We start from the raw sequence: 23,314 nt of genomic DNA on the forward strand, positions 1-23,314 counted from the left end.
ATGATTAATGCATAAAATAGAAAATGCCGGGAGACCACTACTGAGCAATAAGCACCTGCAAAGTGGAAAGAGTAGATTCATGTTTTGGATGTATACCTTCCATTAGAAAGGAAAAGGAGATTTGACAAAGAGCTTCCTGAAATATTAAGCTGACTTATCTCTTTGCAGATACTGACAGCTCTGCTCCGTGTTTCCAGCATTTCTTCCATTATAGTCATGTGTTCTCTCTCTCTCTCTTCCTGCTTGTACCATTTTAAACTGCACCCATCAGATTTGCAAAGGGTCAGTCAGCAAAGTATCAGAGGGTGGGCTGCAAGACGCTATCTTTCAGGGGACAAATTTATACAATCGGAACTGACTGACGTGTCTGCAGAGAAGACAAAGGCTTTTGGCTTGAAGGAAGAATTCTGATTAACCTTAAAACCAGGGATGGAAGTCATGATGTCATGTTCTTCCGATCAGCTTGCTCTGTCTGCCTCATGATTTATCTGAGTGTTGTCAGTCACAGGATATTCAAAAGGAAGCCCAACAGCAATTAAGAAAATCAATAGGAGAAGTTTGTGTCGCAGACCACCGTCAGTCTGAGTCCCACCATTCAAAATGCAACTCGGTGAGATTTAAGGATACAGTTGGAATTTGAGAATTAAGCAAACTGAGGATGAAAATTATTATTTCATGATGTTCTTCCATATTTCAATGATTCTCTCGATTCTCCATTGTAATGTAGCCCTTATCCAGAAGCTGGAAGAACCTGCACTCCAACTTCAAAACAGATCTGGCCATACATTTCTTGGATGTATATCTGATACTGAATATGTGGATGAGGTAAATCCTGCACATTGCATTGAAGTGTGAGTGAAATCAGGGAGCATCTGCAATATGTGGAACCTTCCCTGAGCTCTGATCATCTGAAGTACATTCCAGGTCATGAAAGGTGGCATGGTGGCATGGTAATAGAATTGCTGCCTTACAGCACCAGAGACTTGGGTTTGATCCCGACTACGTCTGTACGGAGTTTGTCTGTTTCGTGATCGCCTGGGTTTTCCCCGGGTGCTCCGGTTTCCTCCCACACTCCAAAGGTGTACAGGTTTGTAGATTAATTGGCTTCAGTAAAAATTGTAAATTGTCCTTAGTGTGTAGGATAGTGTGGTATTGCTAGTCGTTGCAGACTTAGTGGGCCGAAGCCCTGTTTCCGTGCTGTATCTCTAAACTAAACTAAAAAAACATAGTCACTGACATAGTAAATGCACCAACCAATGCAAGGACTGAAAATCTGCTGAGGTTCATCAGAGCCAGAAATAATCCCGAATAATTTCCAATACCCTCATAGCAATTGCACTGTCAGACATATTTTCGCACCCTGGTTTGTTACTCCATCTGGACTAATCTCCCCTTCTCATGTGGATTTTGAATTTAGTCTCTAACAACAGCACTGGGTGCAACCTTGAATTCTTAAGAAGCCTCACTGGTGCATCCTAAAGGATGTCAATCCTTTAAATGACTAAAGGATGTCAAGCTTCCTCTTTCTTCAGCACCGTACCTCAATCTAAAGAGCAGGGAAAGAGAACATTGTTCCAGACAGAATGTTCCTTCCATCCAGGATTCCTCAATTTAATTAAAACCCTGCCTAGTCTAAGGAAATTATTCGTTGTACTCTTTAATATCCCAATGTTGAATTCACTCATGCCTCACTGCCTGTATACTCCAATATCTCAACATGTATTTGCACTCTTCCCTCACTCTCTCCATCCTTTTATACCTCACCCAGTCTCCCTGCTTTCCTAAACCCTTTAATAGCCCATCTTTACCAAGCGTGATATGAAAGAATATCAAATAGAAATCACTCTTCTGAAGCACTTGTTATTGTCAGGCGCTTAACATATTCACATAAAATTATACAGTCACAGAGAAAAAAAAATTAATATTATTTCGAGTTTCCACTGGATCGTCGCACATTATACTCCCCCCCATCAATTCCCTGCCAGGGCACAGAGCTTTCTCTTTCCTATGTAAGGCTCTCCTGGGAATAAGTCCTTCTTAATTGAAACAGACCCTCATAAAAAAATCACCAGCTGGTTTTGTTGCCAAATCCTCATAAATAACCCGAGTTTCAAGAAAGCAGACAAGCCAATTAACACAATGCACAGTTTCGTGGAGCAAGGCAACACTTAGACAGCACAGAGCAACCAGACGTGACCATATAGCCAAACAACGATACAGCATAAATAAGGTACCAGAAATTAACCTCGGTTTGCTCTTCATAATGTAAAGGAAGGTTAGGATTCACAGTTGTATCTGTTTTGTAGGCATCTGTTCAGAACTGATGGGTGCAATTGGGCTGAACTTGGTGTACATTGCCTGGCTCTGATTGAGGTTCATTGGCCAGGAGACTTCTCTGCGCAGGTGTGCCTGTACACAAAGCTCCCTTTCCCAGCCAGTAAACCTTCAAAACCTGCGAGTTCAGGGGTGGGAGAGCCCATATTCCCATCGCAATTAAACAGATTTCAGGCACGTTATTCAATGTGTCAAGAAGGCCCAAGGAATCCCAGAGCAGGCTTTAAAATTGGTTTGGAACCGCAGTGCGTACTTGGACCTTAAAAGCAATCAGATGTGTGCAGGCCAGAGATTTGGATAATGAACTGGTTCTGTGCAGAAGTGTGCTTAGATCATGCATCTACTGGGAGTTATCCTACGCTGAAATCATCTGGACTATGCTGGGCACTTATTAACACTTTGGGTGAGATCTTAAACCAAAACCTAGCAGCTCATTCAAGGAGATGTTAAAGATCCCAGACTATCATCAAAGAGAGTGGGAGCTAACCTAATAAATGCTCCCCTCAGGCAGCGGCAGCAACTAAAATAACCCTGCATTTTATTCCTGTTACTGGGATTTGTGGAAATTGCAGCAGAGCTTGCCACTCTTCATGGAAGAGCTGGGTTAAGTCAACAAAAAGGGTCCAATTGAATATCTGGAAGACCGCAGAGAGTATTTCTTCTGATGGCACTGAAAGGACAGATTAAACCATGAGCTCAGATCAGTGTGCACATGAAGCTTGTATAGTGGCACATTGAGAGTTCAAGCTCCTAGACAATAATTCCTTCTCTGAAGTGTATGAGAGGACAGGCCACTGAACAATGGTTCTTCACCAATGTGCAATTGTGCACAATGCAACACTCAGCATGCCCGGACAACCCACTCCCCCTTTACCCCAACTACTGCCCCAATATCCCACACACAACTGTGGAAAAGTGGGAGCCAACTTTCAATAGACAGATGCATCATTGACAAAACCCACCATTGCATCAGCAATTAGCCTTCTAGGAAAAGGAATTGCACAATGACCAACACCTCAGAAGTGGGAAGAAGCTTATAGTCTGTAGAGCAGCTGGAATACCCAGGTTTCTGTACACTTTGGAAACATGAACAATCTGGACACCTTAAGGCATGGGAAAATTACCTCCCATGCTGTCTTTGCAAGATCCTCTCTATCCATCAGCAGGATAGTTACACCAGAGTCCTTGCCCAGCCCAATGGCCCCAGCAACATGAACCTGATCAACTTTACAGCAGTATGGAGCTAGTGAAATGGGATTCAGGGGACTGCATTACCGATTCCCTGCTGAGCCGGGCTGCAAAGATTAATTCAATTAACTATAACCGAATTAATGTATGCAGAGAAAAAAAAGTATCTGTAATGGTGACAGCAAAAGGACTACAAATTCCTAAAAATTCAAACAGTTCACTGACTGCCTTTATGAAAGAAATTCTACTGGCCACACAAGTTTGGCCCATCTGAGACTCAGAACCTACTAGCATGGTTCACTCTTTCCATTGGTTAACATGGCCCTGAAAATCATTCAATTCAAAGGACAACTAGCAATGTAGAACTTCAGTTTGAAGACCTGAAAACGTCACCCCAATTCTTTTCTCCAGGGATGCTGTCTGACCCGCTGAGTTACTCCAGCTCTATGTGTCTATCTTTACTTGTGACACCCATGTATAAAATGATACAATCCATGTATTTGATTGCTCTAAAATGATTCTCAATAATTAGCCTAAACACACACAATGGCCTTGTCGATAATGAGTCAAGATAATGACAAAGTACATAGTGCTTGGAGGGGAACAATGGAAAAAGACATTTATCCTTCCATAAGCACTTATGCTTTAGAAATCTGGTATTCATTTGAACAAGGGTCCAGTCAAGGGGTTTGGTTTTGAACAAAATGATCCATCAATTTGTTTGCAGATTAAAATTGTAGCTGTAGAATCCCTGGCCAAAGAAAACTCTCTGCTCCTTCAGTGCCTTTGGCTTAGGAAGAACAGGTGCAAATTAAAATCAAAGCAATTGCTTTTCTCGCAAGGTGAAGTGAAAGGAGAAATTGGGTAATAACTTTAGGACTGGACAGGAAAGATCTGAACACCTGCTGGGAAATGTTAACACTTGAAAATCATCTGCTAAGAGACCTCGGATTCATCCATCTTCCACAAGCAAGCTAGAAGGTTTATGTCAGCTGCAGGTGATCACTATTTAAACTGCTAATAATTTACGATGTACACAGGCAAATAAACTGGCATTAGGAGTGCAAGCGCATTTGGATTCAATGCGCATAGCACACAACAATAGATAGTTGTCATTAAAAAAATCCATTCTTTGATTAATCTGAAGAATAGCCTCCAATTTGGCACCAGGTATTACACTGGTATAGACACAACATGCTCAGTCTTCAGAAGGGTCTCAACCCAAAACATCACCCAGTCCTTCTCTCCAGAGACTCTACCTGTCCCACTGTGGTACTCCAGCACTTTGTGTCCATCTTCAGTTTAAACCAGCATCTGCAGTTCCTTCCTACACATTGCACTGGCATAGTTTGGACTGTTATTTCAAGGCTGGAATTACAGGTGACCAGCACGGAGACGCGATATAAAACTTTGCCTTGTCAAGTCTGAGTAGGAAAGTAAGGCAATTCACAGCATTTCATCCCTTATCAAGTTGATGAGAAGAATACTCGGTAAAATCAACAAACTCTACTCCAAAATGACCAACAATAACCCTGTCTACAAATTGCTTGTAAAAACCCACAGCTGTCTTATTCCATATATGAGGTGTCACTTCCCAGCTTCGCAGTGAGGGATCAATTTTGTAGGCAACCAATTCCAAAAATCCTGCACCTCCTGACTGGCAAGTACTCGAAGAACCACCAGCGATTGGGTGGTTCGTTGAATCAGACTGGGGTCCTAAAGCAGGGAGCTGGGCTCCCTCCAGTGGCTCAAAATATAACAGTCAAGTCGTAATGAGTTCGACAGGTCAGCAAAATGCACATTTCAATAACCACTGTTTAACATGAATGCAAATACTGCTGAGCTTTCTTTGTAAGATCTTGGCTCCCACCTCTGAACTCACATTAAGATCAACTTTAGAGCATTAGGCCCTTTGGCTTCATGCCAGTTTTTGAAGGAGCTGACCAATTTACTCACATACTGCATTCAACATTTTGATTTCATGGCATTTATTACAAGAGAAACTAAAAGATTCAGTACATATGCCAGTAAATTGACTTAGTACCTCTGCTATTGCTATTTTACTCTGGTTATGAGTTCACACGCTGATCATTCTTTAATAACTCACCCACTGCCAGTTCTTATGGTTCTCATACCCACCATTTTAAACTCTCAGGCCATGCTGGATGGCTGGACCACTTCACCGACAATACCCACTTCCCTTTGATGAGACTGCTCAGACAGACAGATCAGGGCAAACACAAAATGAGTATACTCTGGATGCTGAAATGTAGCAGAGAACGCCTGAAAAACTAATCTGGCAGCTCACATGGAGAGAAGAACAGAGTTAATGTTTCATGTCAGGGATCTTTCATCAGAAGGTGATTGAACCTTGTTTCTTTAAAAACCTGAAAATTATAGGAAGGAAGTACAAAAGATAAGAGGTTCCTTTGCTGGGAAATCTTGGAAGAGATTGTGTGTTGAGTCTGAATTTCAGTGAGAAATACAGGAGAGTGGGAAAGTCAGCTTAAACCCTACATGACTAATGCATGCATAATGCAAAATGACTGAAATAAATGGAAACTTAAAATGTAGGTTATTTTTGGAAGAAAAGCTTAACAGTGGCCATAGAGATAAATAAAGATCCCACAGATATTCAAATATAATCAGTAGATCCAGTATTGTAAGGGGAGTTAAGGATCAGCAATGTGCTCAGGGATGCACAATGAGTTTTTTTAATGTAAACATAGGCCTAGAATATTTTTGTCTTTTACCAATAATAACTGAGGAAATGACAGAGACCAACTTTAAAACATTGGTTTAATGCACATTGCCATCAAAGAAACATTGGTTACAATATATCTTTAATGTTAACCAAACATTTTACTTTAAGAATGCAGCTTTCCAATGAGCCATTGATTACAAATGTGTAACCTATATACTGTGACTGGGTATCTTGAGTGTAAAAAAACCCAAGTAGTAAAAATATATGCAACAACAGACCTGATATGTGCAGGAATAATTTATTATTAATACCAATTTAGTTGGCATTTATAACACAAATTTGATATATTTGACCAAAGATTAAAACCAAATCAAAAATACCTGATTTTACCCATTAATTGAAATGGTTCAAAAGGAAGGAAAGACATACTTGAACTAAACCGAAAAATTCAAAATCCCTGTATGTTCTATCTGTCTCATCTATAATCTTTGCTAAGAACAGGAGACTGGGAAACATGTCGTTTGTTATGCTTAGTTTCCGCTTATCAAGGCCCTGACTGGAAATGGATTTTTCCACCTCTGATCTCCCACCCAAGTCATTAACTTAATACGCTGGCCCTTCCTTTCCATCAATCCCCCTGCAAGGATCTATGAGTAGAGGAGAGCAAGCTGTGTAGATTACAGAAAGATAATGCGCCCTTTGGGAAAGCAGACTGCAGTAGCACCGTTAAATTTACAAGCATTTCAGCAGTTGCAATTAACACTTACTATGCACTCCAATTCACTCATTATTTGCTGCATTCATCCTCATTACAGCGTACGGTAATAATGTTAGGGAAATGAACTTTCCTGTGCCATTTTGTGAGCAAGAGGCGAGTCAGGTACCTTTCGCTTTGTACAGGACAGTTCAGATGAAGGTCAAAGCTTGTATTAGATTTATTTCCTATTTAAGGGAATATAAAGGATCCCCATCACATGCTTTCAAATATGACTTCATAATGTCCAAAGTCTACTAAATATGTTAAACATCAAGCAGATTTAAAGAACATTTGAAGCACGGGGTGAGTAATGAATTAATGGTGATGATTAGGTTTATTGATGGTTGACTGTATCTCCTGCAAGGGCATGCTATTGCCAGTGTCAATGATTATCTTATCTCATCAGCCCAACAAGGCTACACTAGCTGTCTGAGCAGTCCCATCAATCCTATTCCTTCCCTTATTTCCCGTACTTACTCTTCTGCGCCAATGACCCCCCCCAAGTATTCACACCAGGGGATGCAATAATCCAACCAGACAGCAAATATTTGGAATGTGGGAAGAAACACGAGAAACTGAGAAACTTCAACGATTAAGGGAAGACAATAGAAGTATATAAAATGATGAGAGGCATAGATGAGGTAGACAGTCAGATTTTTTCCCCCATGGTGGTAATGTCCAATTTTAGAGGGATTCGCTATGTGAGAGGGGGAAAGACTATGGAGATGTGCACGACATGTTTTTTATTACGCAGAGAGTGGTGGGGGCCTGGAAGGCATTGGCAGTGGTTGTGGTGGAGGCAGATATGATAGTGGTGTTTAAGAGCTTTTTAGGTCGGCACATGGAAGTGCAAGGAATAGAGGGATATCGATCATTTGTAGTCAGAAGAGATCAGTTTAACTTGGCATCATGTTCGGCACAATCATTGTGGGCCGAAGGGCCTGTCCTGTGCTGTACTGTTCTATGTTCTAATACCCATGGATCACAGGGAGAATGTGCAAACTCCAGGCAGCACTTGAACTAAGGATTGAAAACAGAACACTGGAGCTGAAAAGACAAGAGGTCTACCTACTCTGCCACAATGCTTCTTCCCTGTGGCTATTAAACTGTACACCTCCTCCCCTTCTATCATGGGGTCGACTGAGACTGATTCCCAAATCCCCCCCCCCAATCTTTTCATATTCCCCAAGCCATTCCACCTTTTCACTCGTCATTTTCATTTCATGTTTCATGTATTTTGTGTTTTTATGACTGTTGGCAAATCAATTTCTCTCCTGGGATAAATACATTTCTATCACATCGTATCGAATCATATCGAAATGGAAGATTTGCTGCGAGTACAATTAGTAGTCTGGTGCAAATTAGGCTAATTAGCTCAAATAAAATCATATCGGGAGGGGTGGTTGATTAGTGTGGGGTTAGTGTAAATGGGTGGTCAGTGTGGTCTTGGGTGGCTGAAGGATCTGTTGCCATGCTATATCTTTCCATTCACTTGATGCTGAACTGTTAATGTACTGGAGGTTAAAATAGGTTTCTCGCAAAATTTACACCGGATCATTGACAAATGTTATTGAAGATAGTTTCTGGGTAAATAAATAGTTCTTAATGGTGTTGCTTGAAAAGGTGCCTTTGCATTTTAATAACAGGCTGAAAGTGCCTCTCACAGTGTGATTATCGGAGACTTGCCAGAGTAAATGTTCAGTCTGAATGTGTGGCCAGTCTTGTGGGCAGAGTCACCACATAATGGATGATGGAAACATGATTGGCATTGGATGTAGATTTTGAACAGAAGAAATATGAGTAGGAGTAGGCCATCAAGCTTGATCCACTATTCATCAAGATATTGGCTGATGTTCCACTTCATTTTCTAGCACAGCCCTCACGTCCCTTAACTCTATCAATCTATGTTTAAAATTAAACTAAGAGAGCATCCACAGCCACATGGGGTGGAGAATATCAACGATTTGTGAAGAAATCCTTCTCACCTCAGTCATAAACAGCTAAAACCTTTCCTCAAAATGTAGTCCCTGGTATAAGACTCATCAATCAAGGGAAAGGTTCTCTGTGGCCTTTATACATTTAACATTCTGTGATCTCTCTCTCATTGTTGTAAACAATAAATAATACAGTTCGGTCTACTCAATCACTTCTTATACCAACCCACTTTCACTGGAACCTGCCCGTTACATCTTTATTGTACACCCTTGGGGCAAGCGAACCCTTTCTTGGTAATGAGATCAAAAGTATACACTCTACCACAGTTAAACCACCAAAGCTTAATACAATTGCAATACAATGTATTTACTCTTGTATTCAAACCCTTTCATTATAAAGGGTTTGATAGAGATGCACAGCCGACCATCTGTCTTCAAACTGCTGGTTGTACTTGCATGTTGGCCTTCAGTGAAATATATACAGGCCAAGGTCCATTTGAACATCAATACTAACTAACTTTCCGTCACTTTACAAATACTCTGCTGGTTTATTATGTGCTCCAGCGTGGATGATTTCACATTTTTCCACATCACGTTCAATATGCATTGTTCTCGCCCGCTCAATTGGTTTCCCCATAGTCCCTTGAATCATTCACTATGCTCACAGTCACACCCCTACTGAGTTTATACTTACGAACCATTACCTTCAAACAAATTCTTAACATAGATTGTAAGTAGCTGGGGCTTGAGCAGCAATCTCTGCAATACCCCTCCAGACAATTCCAAATACATGACATCTAATTTTCCTCCCTTATATATTCTACAGGCCATATCTTCCCAGACCTCCGACAATTAGTCGAATTGCTTGCTGCACCTTTGGCTGAAATGTTTCAATTTCTGTTAGACAAACTAATACACCCTAACAGAATCTCCAGGTTGCCATGTTTAAGTATATACATTTTTAAAAATTTAATGCATTGGTCCCTGTTCCCAATAAGGAAGCTCAAATTCTAAAAGAGTACGTCGGAAACTCCAGTATACAACTAGTTTTAATTTAGCAATAATTAAAATAAACAACTGTAAATCACAGATAGATAATGCTCAAATGTTATAGACACATTCACGGGTGGCTTCGGTGACTTGATTTCTCTCATTTCAAAGCCAAAATATTAAGTTATAACACTTTGACATGTACATTTATGAAATTAGCAGCCAATCTACTGTTTGAGGCTAGCGATACATTGATCGAGTATTCAAATATCACTAAAAAAAAACTCACAAAACATCCCTAGAAAAAAACCAGCTTGAAACCTAAAGAAGATAATTGACACTGGTCACACATTTAGTGGACTCAGCATTGGGAAACAGGGAAAAGACAATGGGACATGTTGAAATGCCACAGATAGTGCAGAGGTGAGAATGACCTCACAGGAGCATATTCAGTAAATGATGCCACCAGATCAATTGTTGAACTTGAATGGTTTTTTGTTTGACAAAATATCCAACTGTTGGACAGGGGCAATCTGTGAATATAATTCATTTCTTTAAGCTCACAGAAAGCTTTTGGTAATATTTCTGAATATAAATTATTAGCTGAAATTTAGGGAAAATCTTTTGCAAATACACCTGATGCTTGGTCAACTTTCAATTAAAAATTTTAAACTGCTTAGGTTTTAATAATGTAACATGGCAAAACAATGGTAAAATGACTGCCACAACAGCAGGAGTTCTGAACTGTTGATCCAGAGACAAGTGTTTGAATGCCACAATAGCAACTGGGAGAATTTAAGTTTAATTAATTGAACATAGTTGGAATTAAAGCTAATCTTAGTGGCAGTGACCTTGAAACTACTGGGTGGTTGCAAAAACTCATCAGCTTCATTAATGTTCCTGAGGGAAGGAAATTACCGATCCTCCCCTGTATTTGATTATATGTAACTCCACATCCAGCGATGTGGATGACTCCTTGGTGTGTGACCAATTAGGAATGTAAATATGAAAATAAATGGTGCCGTTTACTGCAACAAGTTCATTTGATAAATGACTAAATAATGCCCTATTTCAAAGTACTTCAAGACCTTCAACATTCATCTGAACCTCAAGGGTAAACAAGATGGAGCAGAGTTCATTACCTCATCTGAAGATGTAAGAGCTCCATCAACATGGCACTGGTCTCGGCAAACACTATGCGTTGGTCCTAGAATAGTTCATTAATACAATGTTTTCTACTCAGTGGTCAAAGCTAGAAGCTCATCCGCCTTTTGACAGGTCTTGTTTATGGTCCTGCTGGGGGTCCACAGCCCCCTCCTCACCTGGCAAACCAGGAGGGGGAGACGGTTTAGTCGCCGACTATCCGACCATGGGGCAGGTAGCACGGGATTACATGGTACCCGTGGCGGGGGGGAACTCCCCCTGACCTGACCCAACATACAAGGAATTTGATTTGCCACACAGTCATACCAAAAAAAGCAACAAGGCACACAACTACATAAAAATTAACATAAACATCCACCACAGCGCACTGTGATGAAAGGCAATAACGTATTATCTTCTTCCCTCCTTTTCTCCCATGGTCGGGGCAGTCGAACCATCCACAGTCGGGGCGTTCAAAACTCCCGCAGCCGGCGATCGAAGCTCGCACGATCGGGATGGTCGAAGCTCCTCCTAACCAAGCTCCATGTTGTTAAGTCCGCAGGATCCCGCGCTTGGAGCTCCCGAAGTCGATCCCTAACCAAGGGACTGCGAGCTCCACGATGTCCGCAGGATCCCGCGGTTGGAATTCCCGAAGTCGATCCCCAGCAAAAGGCCCGCCAGCTCCATGATGTTAGGTCACAGTGCGAACGGAGATACGACACGGAAAAAGTCGCATCTCCGTCGAGGAAAGAGATTAAAAAATGTTTCCCCCACCCCCCACATAATACAACACCAAAGATACACTAAAACATACATTTAACAACGCACTAAAAACAACGAAAGGGGAAAAGGACGAGACAGACTGTTGACGAGGCTGCCACCGTACGGCGCAAACCCGGTAAGCTAAGCTAAACGAAAATTATTGGCAGAGTTATGTGAGCCAGAATGTCAGAGTTGGAATGTTACTTTTAGCTCTTAGCTGTAGTTTGGATGTTCATCTATTTGCAACATTTTGGAAATGTAACAAAGATTTTTGCTATATCTCGCCATTAACATTAACCTCAGTTATGGCATGCCATTCATAAGATGTTGTGTGCATGAAAATGATTAATGAAGGTAGTATGGAAGAAACTCTGTGACAGTGCAATTCCATTCAGACAATCTGTCTGTTCCATCCAGCAGATGATGTACAGGCAACAGCGACATGGATTTTCACCAATTTACTGTACTTAACCCCTAGGGGGAGGGAAGTACCGGTAGGGAAACTGCGGAGACGTAAACCTCTGAAGATTCATCCTTGTGAAGTTGGCTGACCTCGAGAATATCAATCTAAAATTACAAGCTGCATTATTCTTGGCTTGTTTCATTCCAAAGATAGCACTGCACAGTCTACATTATAATCATTACACTATCACACAAATGTCTACTATTAATCTAATCCAGGTTGGATTGGTTATGTTAATCAAATAGATGTCTGAGTGTGATCACTGTAAATAACACGCACTGCACAAAATTAGGGATAGAATTTCCGCACACACAGAGGGGGAGGGGGGTAAGAGGAGGAGGGAGGGGGGAGAGTGGGGGTAGGGGGGGGTGATAGAGGGAGGGGGGGAAGAGGGAGTGGGGGGAGAGGGGGGGAGTTAGGGAGGGGGGGGGAGTGTGTGTGTAATTTCGACTGAAGCTAGTGTTTTTAATTTCTTTCAAAGCTGACGATAGGCTCTAGAAATTATTTATTGATTCCGTGATAAGGAATAAAGGCACTGCACTCTTTGAAGCTCTGTCTGTTCCTGCTTTGGCACTGGCACAGTTGACTGCTTGACTGGGATGTGCAGTTCTCATTCCTTCCATTGCTCTCAGTGATGAAGCCACTAGCCAATGCCTGTGTTTGGAATTAAACCAGATTCACAACTGTCCTCTCTTTCTGTATTTGAAGTCACATTAGAACGACAGGAAAAAAAATGTAAATGCTTACACAAAATCCATTGAACAGAACAAAATGAATTAATGCTTCAAACACGCACAGTATCAGAGATTCTGAGATGCCTGCATCTGTAATGTTAGCATCGTTTCTCTATCTAAATGTCTGTGTTCCAGCAGTGCATTACTAACAAATGTTGCTTTAATTACCTGCCAACAATTCAACCTCTGCCTGTGTAATAAAATATCCAACTTTTCTGCAATTTAAATTAATATGATCAGTCAAATGTAGGATTTTCCATTTTAATCACTTTTTAAAGGTGGACAAGATAGGCTGAAGGACCATTTCCGTGCTGTACAGCTCGATGCTTTTATTTCAGGATATACTGTAAATAGTAGACTTTTTTCATGCGCCTATATTAACTTGCAATGTAATTTATTTAACTTTGGTTTGAATGATGATTGGGCACCACATAGAGTGTCAGGAACAAAAATCCTTATGCAATTAATGGAATACATTGATTAAAATGAAAACAAAAAAAAACATTGGACAATAGCTATAGATTGATCCACATCTCACTACGTCTTGTGTCTTGCTGTTGTTTTGTGATAGAGGCAACAGAGTGCTCAAACGATGTATTTGCACTGAATCTGAATACATCAATGAAGGATGAATATACAAAAAAATGCAAGACCACAGACTGCAAATTGGCCCAAAATACAATAACATGTACATTAACATGTTATGTAAATACTCACAATGCATTTTTTAAAATCCCATTAGTAAAGGGAGTCAAATGGGTTCCAACTAGTCACCTACCAATTAAAAACACCCTACAGTAAACCATTTATTGATACCATAAAATTGTATGTAATGTCTAGAATTTATTTCAAAAGGGACAGAATTGATGTTGGGAAGTGTTGGTTACAGCACATATAAGAGCACTTTTACAGCCTTGTCAATATATAATATGAATATAGAGATATGGGAGAGGGCACAGAGAGATTTACATTACTATCAGAAAATCAAGGTTTGCATATCAGGAAAGGATGAACAGACTGGGTCTCTTCTCTTGAAGAGATATCCAAGGATGGCTTAATGGCAGTTAAAAGCATTAAATGGTTAAGGTTGTGGAAATGTGCTGTCTGGGTGTCAGTACCGAGGGGTGGAGGGATGTGATGGCCAGCATCCGTAGTCCCAGAGTCTTCAGGAATTCAGTCAAGTGGTGATGGTGACTGAGCAATCTGGAAATCGTTAGTATCGTTACATTTTACTGCAGAAACTTTTTCAATTGTATAATTGCATAATTGTAATTAATTTCTCAGGCAATCCTTTCTTGCTCAAAGGATTGGTCCAAAAGGTCATCCATCAAAATCCCTATTTCCCTCCAATTTAAATGAAAGACACTTATTCTGTTTTCATAGCAAACCACTCTTGAGATATCACCATTTTAATTTGGACTGACCTTTACTTTTTCCATGTTTATTGCTAGATTTCATTTATTGGGATTAATGGGGTGTTAATAGTTTTGATGTTTGCTTCAGTGGGTTTAACTCCTCCATCAATCACCAGGATCAAATGTTTTACAATCAGAAATTGCAGACTTTGAAATTCCATCAACGGACCCAGTAACATTCAAACATGAAATTAATAATATTTGTATTAATATATCCTAGATAGGATAGAAACTGTTGAAATGTACTTCTGCGTTGTGATCAGGTTTCCTTGTACCAGGGACTAACTTCTGCATTCAGTTAACACATACTGCCATTTCACACCCACTGTCACCTGCAACCATATATTGTAAGAGACCTGACCTCAGGGACAGGAATCTGCAACATGAACCAATTTTGAGGAATAATCAGAGCCTATTTCTTTCCTGTGGCAGATTCTGTCCGATTCTGTTTTTATTCATTGGACCTCTGCGACCATTGACTTATTCTTAGGAACAACAACTGTGGCACAGAAACTCAGTCGCCTTGGCTACAATATACAAAGGTTCTGCTGGACCCTGATATTGCTAACTTCAGATTCCATAAGATTCCAGGATTTTTTGTCTGATTTAAGAACTGTCTTCCACAGGTTCTTTCATTTAGAGCAGAAATAAGAACATCAAAATTAAGTGGAAGATTCACTGTTAATCTTACACAGGCAACAACAAAGGAGGCGATGCAAGCCCATTAAGTCCATGCTGGCTCGTTGGGAGAAATCCCATTCCACCTCTCCAGCTATTTATTCTAAGAGGCTTCATAATGTACGACATGGATACAGATACACATTTCCTTGCAGACCGCAAGTTGCCGAATGATATCACAGACACACTGACATTAGAGTCATAGAGTGATACAGTGTGGAAAGAGGCCCTTCAGCCCAACTTGCCCACACAATTGATACCACAAATATACACAACTTTTTTTTTTAAATCATTTGGGTTTGCCCACTTTCCCCAATAAAACCTATTCTGACTGGGTATAAAATTATGCCTATTGGAAATAATTTCTTGGATACAAACATTTATCTTGCTACTATGAGAAGCAATTGTCTTATTTCAGCCCTAAAGGGCCTGTCCCACTTTCACAACCTAATTCACGACCTCTGCTGAGTTTGCCCTTGACTCATACTCGCAGCATGGTGGTCACGAGGTCGTAGGTCGGTCGTGATGCTAGTCGTAGGTACTCGTGGCATCAAGTAGGTTGGGGCGTTTTTTCAACATGATGAAAAATGTCCACGAGTAAAAAAGGTGGTGAATTAGATCGTGAAAGTGGGACAAGTCATTAACCCTGTAATCTGCAGGCACTTCACTTAATTATTATATGCTTGCAATGACAGCGATCGGGTTTAGCATCCTAGAGTCTGGTACCGTACAATATGCACAGCATACAAATCAGATTAGAAACCACTCAACCCAGATTGTGCTTTAATAATTTAAAAAATAGGAAAAATAAATAAACAGCACTCCATTCTTCCCACGGAGCAGATGCTGTTTATTTCATTTTGTTATTTTGATGAACGACATCTCACACACACATCAGAAAACAATATATATATTTTTTTTAATTGCCCTGTAACCAGGCGATGACCTTTCACCACTTCATGGCATAATCCATTGTCATAGCTATTAAATCCCTTTACATCCTAGAAGATGATCAAGTGTCCAGCTGCTGCCACACTAGCTTTTGCATCTTGCACATTCAGTAGCTTGTGTTGCTACTGCAGAGCTTACTGACTAAATATAACACAGATGGAGGCCATTCTGCCCATTGTGTTAATGCTACCTCCAAAAGCAATACTAGCAGTCCTATTCTCCCCTCCTGACTTTCTGCTAAACCTCGTTCATGCCCACCAACTCCATTCTATTTTGCCACTTACCTCTACAAACAGTCAATTTGATTATCAGCATGTCTTTGTGGACAAAAATACTGGATTGCCCCTGAGGAAATTCATGCAGTAATGAGGAAGTCATATACATTTCACATAGAAAGCATTTTACGTCTGAACCTAGCCAGTGCTCCTGAAATTGTGAAACAACTCCACACAGCTGAACACTTTAGATTCAGATTTAGATGTCTAATGTCAGATTGCAATGAAATTCCTTGTTCACATGAAGCTCATACAGTAAACAGTATACTTACAATAACGATAAATACTACATTAAATACGACGGGAGCGAAACCATAGAATAATGCAAGATTGTAATGAAAAATCCAAGTCATGCAAAAGAAAATTCAAGTACAATAAAATAATAATTGGATGAGATGGAGTTGAAAGTAAGAGTGTGTGGCAGCACATCCAGCAATGAGGTGTGAAAGAGGTGACTGGTTCAGGAGGTGAATTACAGTGGATATCTGGACTATCAAGCTCCTGTACCTTCTCCAAGAAAGTAGAGAGGAAAGCAAGTGGCCTGGGTAGCTGTCTTCCTTGACGATACTTCCAGCCTTCCTGGTGCAATGCCCGATGAAGATGGACAGGATGGAATGAAATGACAGACCTGTGATAGATTGGACATTGTTCACCAAGCTCTGCAGATTCAGGCAGCTAAGAGCTGAGCAATTGTCATGCCAGGCTGAGATGCATCCCATCAGAATACGTTCTGAAGAGGTTCAAGAAAATGCCGCAATGCTGGATCCTCTCAATCGCCTGAGACAGTAAATATACTGTTGAGCTTTTTTGATTGTTGCATCAGTGTGAAGGAAGCAGGATACGTTACTGCTGATGTGGGTGCCTAGGAACTTGATGTTTTTGACCATATCTACAGTAGCTTCATCGATGAGGGTAAAGTTGTGTTTCTTGCAGACCGTCCCCCACAGCCACCCCTTCTTCCTCAGGTCAACAACTAACTCGTTCATACTGCTGATACTCCAGGAGGTTCTGTGCATGGGCACACAGTCGTGGGTGTAGAAGGAGTAGAGCAAGGGACTGGGCACACATCCCTGAGAGTGAAGGAAATGCTACAACCAATTCTAATCAACAGATGCAGACCAAGTCCAAGGTCCAGAAGTTCAGGAATGAGCTTAAGAGGTATTATGGTCAATGAATATCGGACAAAAGGAACTGCAGATTACAAAAAAGACACAAAGTGCTGGACTAATCTCAGCGGGTCAGACAACATCTCTGGAGAACATGTTGGCCGACATTTTGGGTCAGGATCCCTCTTCGGATTCATCAAGGAGCAGGAGAGCAACAGGAATCACAGAGGGGTAACAGTGACAGAGGGTCACACAGAACTCTCATTGGAGAGAGGAGGAGGACTTCTTCAAGGTAGGCATATCTTAAGGAGATGTTATTGTGGAGCAGTAAAATGTGGAAACAAGAAACTACATATGCTGGTTTATAAAAAAAAGGACACACAATGCTGGAGTATGAAAATATAGAGTCTTATCTTGTCCTTAAAAACCCGTTGGCTGGAATAAGGCAGCAGGCTCATCTCTACTGATACTAAAGGGCCAGTCCCACTGTCCGAGGTAAGTCAAGAGCTCTTCCGAGTTAAAAAAAAATCAAACTCATGGTAAGCACATAGAATGTACGTAGCGGTTACGTCGGAGCTCGGGACGTCTCTTAGCGGCTCGTAATTCTAACGGCAGGTACTCAGGAAACGCGGCAAGCTCATGAAGACTCGTGAAGATTTTTCAACACGTTGAAAAATGTCCACGAGAGCCCCGAGTACCTACAAGTGGCTATTACCGTAATTCACCGAGTTTGAATCAGGGGAAACTCGGGAGAACTCTTGAATTCGCTCGTACAGTGGGACAGGCCCTTTACAAACCCTGACAACATTGGAAATCTTTCAGGAACCCCTGCAGTAACTATTGGGAAACTAACTGAGATTCGCTGAATATATAAAGCAGACATTTTCAAACAAATATAGATTCAGAAAGCTGAGCGATGGCTTCAGTGTTTTCCAGTATGATGAAATAAAGAGCCAAAGAGATAAAACTGAGCAGGGTACCAACAGACTGCATTTAGGTACAAACACAGGGGAATCACAACAGTCAAAAGAAGAGACAAACCTTACCCACGAAAAGTATCAAGGGAACGTAATCGCCGAGATTTGGGTTTTGTGGCCTTGGCTGAGGCATCAGCGTCACTTACAGGAGCAAGTTCCTGAAATGGAGAACATAAACGTAATTAAGCATTTCCCAAAGGGGTGGTTGGAGGCTAAAGAAGACAAAAAAGGTTGACAAGGCCAAAGCCATAGATATTGTCTATCTGGGCTTCAGCAAGGTGTTTAATAAGGTTTTGCATGGTAGGCTGCTTTGGAGTGTTAATCATTTCTCACGTTGCAATGGAAGTGCGCCCTTGTTGAGGCTACTAATTTAAGTAAATGGGTAGGATTATTGCACAATAGTTGGCATGGGCATAGCGGTACACAGGGCCTCATTTTCTGTGTATGGTTGTCTGACTATCACTTTATATGCAATTGTCACAGAAAAGATGTAAATATTAATTGATTGGATCTACAACATCGAAGACAGGCAGTGACCTCTGAGTATCCATAATAAATGATGTTTATTAAATGATGGAATAACAGCTGCCCCAATTCTAATCTCCTCTGGATGAAATATTGATACCAAGTGCAAGTACAGTTGACCAACTGTATACTAATTTCTATAATTCGATACATTTGAGGAGATTAGTTGGAAAGCAAGGAGTAGGTGAAAAGGTCAGGAACATGGACGAAGTGGAAGATCAGTCATGATCATTCTAAATGGCCGACCAGGATCAATGGGCTGAATGGCTACTTATGCTTCTTGGTCAGAGAAGTTTAGGGAGACCAAAACTGGTTTTGTCCTAACATGATGAATGCTAACCTGCAATGAACCCCAGCAGTGCCTCAACTTTAAAATTGTCATCCTGGCTTTAAACTGCTTCAATGATTTCTCTTCTTTCAATCTCTGTAGTTTCTCTCAGACCGACAACCCTCCAAGACACCTCCCTCAATCCTGTCGAGTCTTCTGGTATCTTTCCTCTGGAATTGCTTCCCAAACAAATTCTGGTTCCTTTTCCTGCTTAAGGAACTAAGATTTTGATCGAAGGTAGACAAAAAAAATGGTACCTCAGCGGGCCAGGCTGCATCTCTGGAGAGAAGGAATGGGTGACGTTTTGGGTTGAGACCCTTCTTCAGACTTTAATCACTGGTTTTAGTAACTTAGCCTCAATAGTCTTGTTTTCAAAGTCTCCAGTGAAGCATGTTGGGGTAATTTGCTACATTAAAGATACTGTATTAATGGAAATTGTTGTTGTTGTCATACGACAAGCACAATTCTCCAGATCCCGTTTTGGCATAGATGTTTATACACAAATGTGTCCGGCCACAGAACGCAGCAGTCGTTGATTTGATTTGGATGTATGCTGCCCTGGGCTAAACATTCAGTCTGACACAGATCAGATTACCAAGCTAAACAGAGCCGGTATCTGCTTGCAGTCTAATTTTATTTGATAGATCTTTTTGTCATTAGAATTTGTCAGGCCAGAGATAACCCAAGCTAAGCAAAGGACAGTGCTCTGTGGCTACAAGCGACGTGTTCAGACTGAGGATATGGGCACGGTGGAGCCATTCTTAAAGAGGCAGACCTCGTTGTGGTAGCACCATGCCCACTGTCGGTTTAAGGGAACAGCAAATACAAATCAGCAGTTTGCTTTTAGCATGGTGAGTTAAAGTAACAAAATCAGAAGCTTATCTGATGACAAGAAGCAACTCTTCACATAATGTGTTTGGGGCCACTCGTTCTATAGACTGTTGCAGTTGGGATGTCCAATAGAGCATTTCAAAATTGTAATTGAAACATTTTTAAGGGCATAATTAGACAATTCCCCCAGTGAAGCCACTGCACCCTACATTTTAGCTATCATTATCAGGAGAGATATCCCAGACAATTTTATATGCTCTGGATACAACGTAAGCAAAGGACTTGAACGCAGAATGACGGAATGAGTACGGAAGGTCTCACTCTGTCTATCGACTCTATGCCAGGTTTATGAAGTAGCAATCCAGCTTGACTCACTCTCCCGCCCACTTACCGAGGTCAATTAATTATTTATCTTCATATAACTAATCAAGAGCAGGTTTCATTAAAGTTTGGGTGAATTCATTTCTAACTCAGCGGGAGAGGCAGCATCTATGGAGAGAAGGAATAGAATAGAAGGAATCGACGTTTCGGGTCGAGACCCTTCTTCAGACTGAATGTCCGACCCGGAATGTCGCCTATTCCTTCTCTCCGTAGATGCTGCCTCACCTGCTGAGTTCCTCCCACATTTTTGTCTATCTTCAATTTTTCCAGCATCTTTCTTAATAATTTCTAACTCATATAAATACAGTATTTCTTACCATAAGAAGTATTGTATTGCAGTCTCTTAGGAATTAGCATTCATTTTTATATGGGAATTTTCATTCCCCATACATGAGGTATATCGTTTCCACAAATTAAGAAAATTCCTTCAATTTTTACATTCAGCTTTCTATTTCCAACTGGACTCATAACCATGAGCAAGAGTGTATTCACATCATCATATGTGTAAAATCGACTAAAGACCTTCCATTTATCAGTTTATTCACTCATCACTGTTCCTACTCTCTCCTGCTGATATTTCATCCACTATCATTGTGATAACCAACGCTAAGCATTTATTATATCCTCTATTATTGTCATTTAAGGTGTCATATTCAAGTTGAATTTTATCAGGCTTGTCACTTCTCACTATGCTGCTCACTTTACAATGTATATACCTCTTTACCCTTCCCATTTTTGCTCTGTGCATCTTGAATTGCTGCTGCTATTTTTGCTTTTTACATTGATGTATAATTGTCCCACCAATGTCATGAGTCTTGATAATATTAATGCTGAAGTTTTGCGTTTGTATTTGAGAGATTTAAAATCCATCAATTACTTTCTTACAAATTCCGAGTGCCACCCACAGTTTGGGCAGCCGGTGAATTCTCTCATAGGGTTCCAGTCCAATCCTTCCTTACCTCTTCAATTCATTTTGTTATAGCCTGACCCCTGATTTGTGACCCTCCTGCTTCCTCTTCAAACCCAATATTGATATTCAATCATGTTACATACCAGACTGCCTGCTATTTTCTGTCATTACTCATGTAAAATTAAGATCATCTGCTGCCTTGTTGGCTCGTGCTCCTTCAGGAAAGCAATCAGTAAATTTGACCATTTCCGAATGCTACCACTGTTTCTTCCCCAAAATGCATTTAAAACTCCCATTATCATTTTCCCTGATGCTTCTATCTTTTCTTCATATCATATTCATATGACAAACCATTCCTGTCCTCTCATGCTATTTTAAAGGTGTTATAATTAATGGCACTGTGGGGTTGCAGTGTGTTTAACAATTCAACTTGCTCCAGATCAACCTCTTTCTATTTGAGGAACAGTAGAAGTATTTGTGCCTGAAGCGTATTTCACCTTCCTTACAGTTCAAACTTAAAGCAATCACAAGGTCAAGCACTGACAAATATGATGATTAAGTACGTGGGTCACAGGGCAGCTCTCCTATTTACAAAACCTTCTCTTTCTCAATCACCATACTCTTTTTTTGGACAGCTGTACCACCAACACCACAGATCTTTTCAATCAATAATCTCTGATCAATATATGATCACCATTTTATTCATTAATATTTTAAGCAGTATTTTTGCGTGTAAGAAAATCAATGCACTAGTGAATTGACAACTTTTGTATCTGCTTAGAGGGAATTCCAGGGTCTCATGGTGATGGAACACAGCCACACTTAGGGGGAGTGTAGTCCAAGATTCAGGGACTAGAGGACAAGCGGCAAGGGTTCCGCTCCAGGTGCATTCATTCATCTTTCTATTTAAAGATTTAAGGGAACAGGCTACTTTACCTATGTCACATTGGTAGGCATTGTTCATTCATTTTTTACTTAGTTTATTACTATTTGAACAGTAAATCCAATGGAGAAAGCTTTCAGGCATTCCAGTTAGAGAATAGCAAAAGGAGGAATTAAACAATTTGAAAAACACAATGAGACTATAAAGGAGAAGCAATGAGGAAGATGAGAACTGATTGATTGATTAACATGGCCAGAGACCTGACATCCAAAGAAATGTTATTATCAGTCTGAAGAAGGGTCTTGACCCGAAACGTCACCCATTCTTTTTCTCCAGAGATGTTGCCTGTCCCACTGAGTTACTCCAGCATTTTGTGTCTACCTTCAGTGATATTAGAAAGATTGATTAGGGAGTAGAGCCAAATCCTACAGCAAAGAAACAGAGATCCCATTTTTGTTTAATCTTAAGAAAATGGAATGGATAATTAATTTCAAAAATAGATACAAATTCTGCCAATTTAGACTTGTGATTTGAAGAGCATTGGTAATTTCTTGACTAGTAATTAGCATCAGTCAACTGCACTGGCTTGGCTGTGTGTCGCTGGATGGGATCCAGGGGCCTAAATCAGTGGTAGACTGCAAGCATTGAATGATATTACTATATTGTGCTTTCCTTGATTTAGTTGTAAACTGGGCAAAATGAGGCCAACCACAATGACTAAAAACATACTTAGATAAATTACACTGAGATCTTCCATGCACTAGTGTACTGTGATTTTTTTTTTTAAATGTCCTCATAAACAATGTGGACAGCAGGCAGGAGTAGGTGAAGGAGAGCCAGCACCTTGATAACCTAAAGACCCTGACTCTGCCTAGGCTGAAACAGCAACTCTCCTCATCCCTGCGATTTGCTTTAAGATAAGAATTCAAGTTCTTTACTGCTGGTAGATTTCAACCAGCATGCTATTAGAGTGCTCCCCGCTGAGTACATAATGTCTCAATATCCACTGAAGCCCACTAATCCCCATGTGTAATTTGCTATATGG

The 23,314-nt window shown here is 40.6% G+C and overlaps 1 protein-coding gene across 1 annotated transcript in view; it reads right to left on the minus strand.

Annotated features, from left to right (window-relative positions):
* si:dkey-192p21.6 (uncharacterized protein LOC565246 homolog) overlaps positions 1–23,314 on the minus strand; it is a 163,991-nt gene that overhangs the window by 75,474 nt on the left and 65,203 nt on the right. The window contains exon 7 of the mRNA XM_055661723.1: positions 18,481–18,569. Within this exon, the coding sequence (XP_055517698.1) occupies positions 18,481–18,569 (89 nt within the window). The remainder of the gene's footprint in view (positions 1–18,480; positions 18,570–23,314) is intronic.

This window comes from Leucoraja erinacea, chromosome 34, assembly GCF_028641065.1.
Source record: "Leucoraja erinacea ecotype New England chromosome 34, Leri_hhj_1, whole genome shotgun sequence".
Lineage (NCBI taxonomy): Eukaryota > Metazoa > Chordata > Chondrichthyes > Rajiformes > Rajidae > Leucoraja > Leucoraja erinaceus.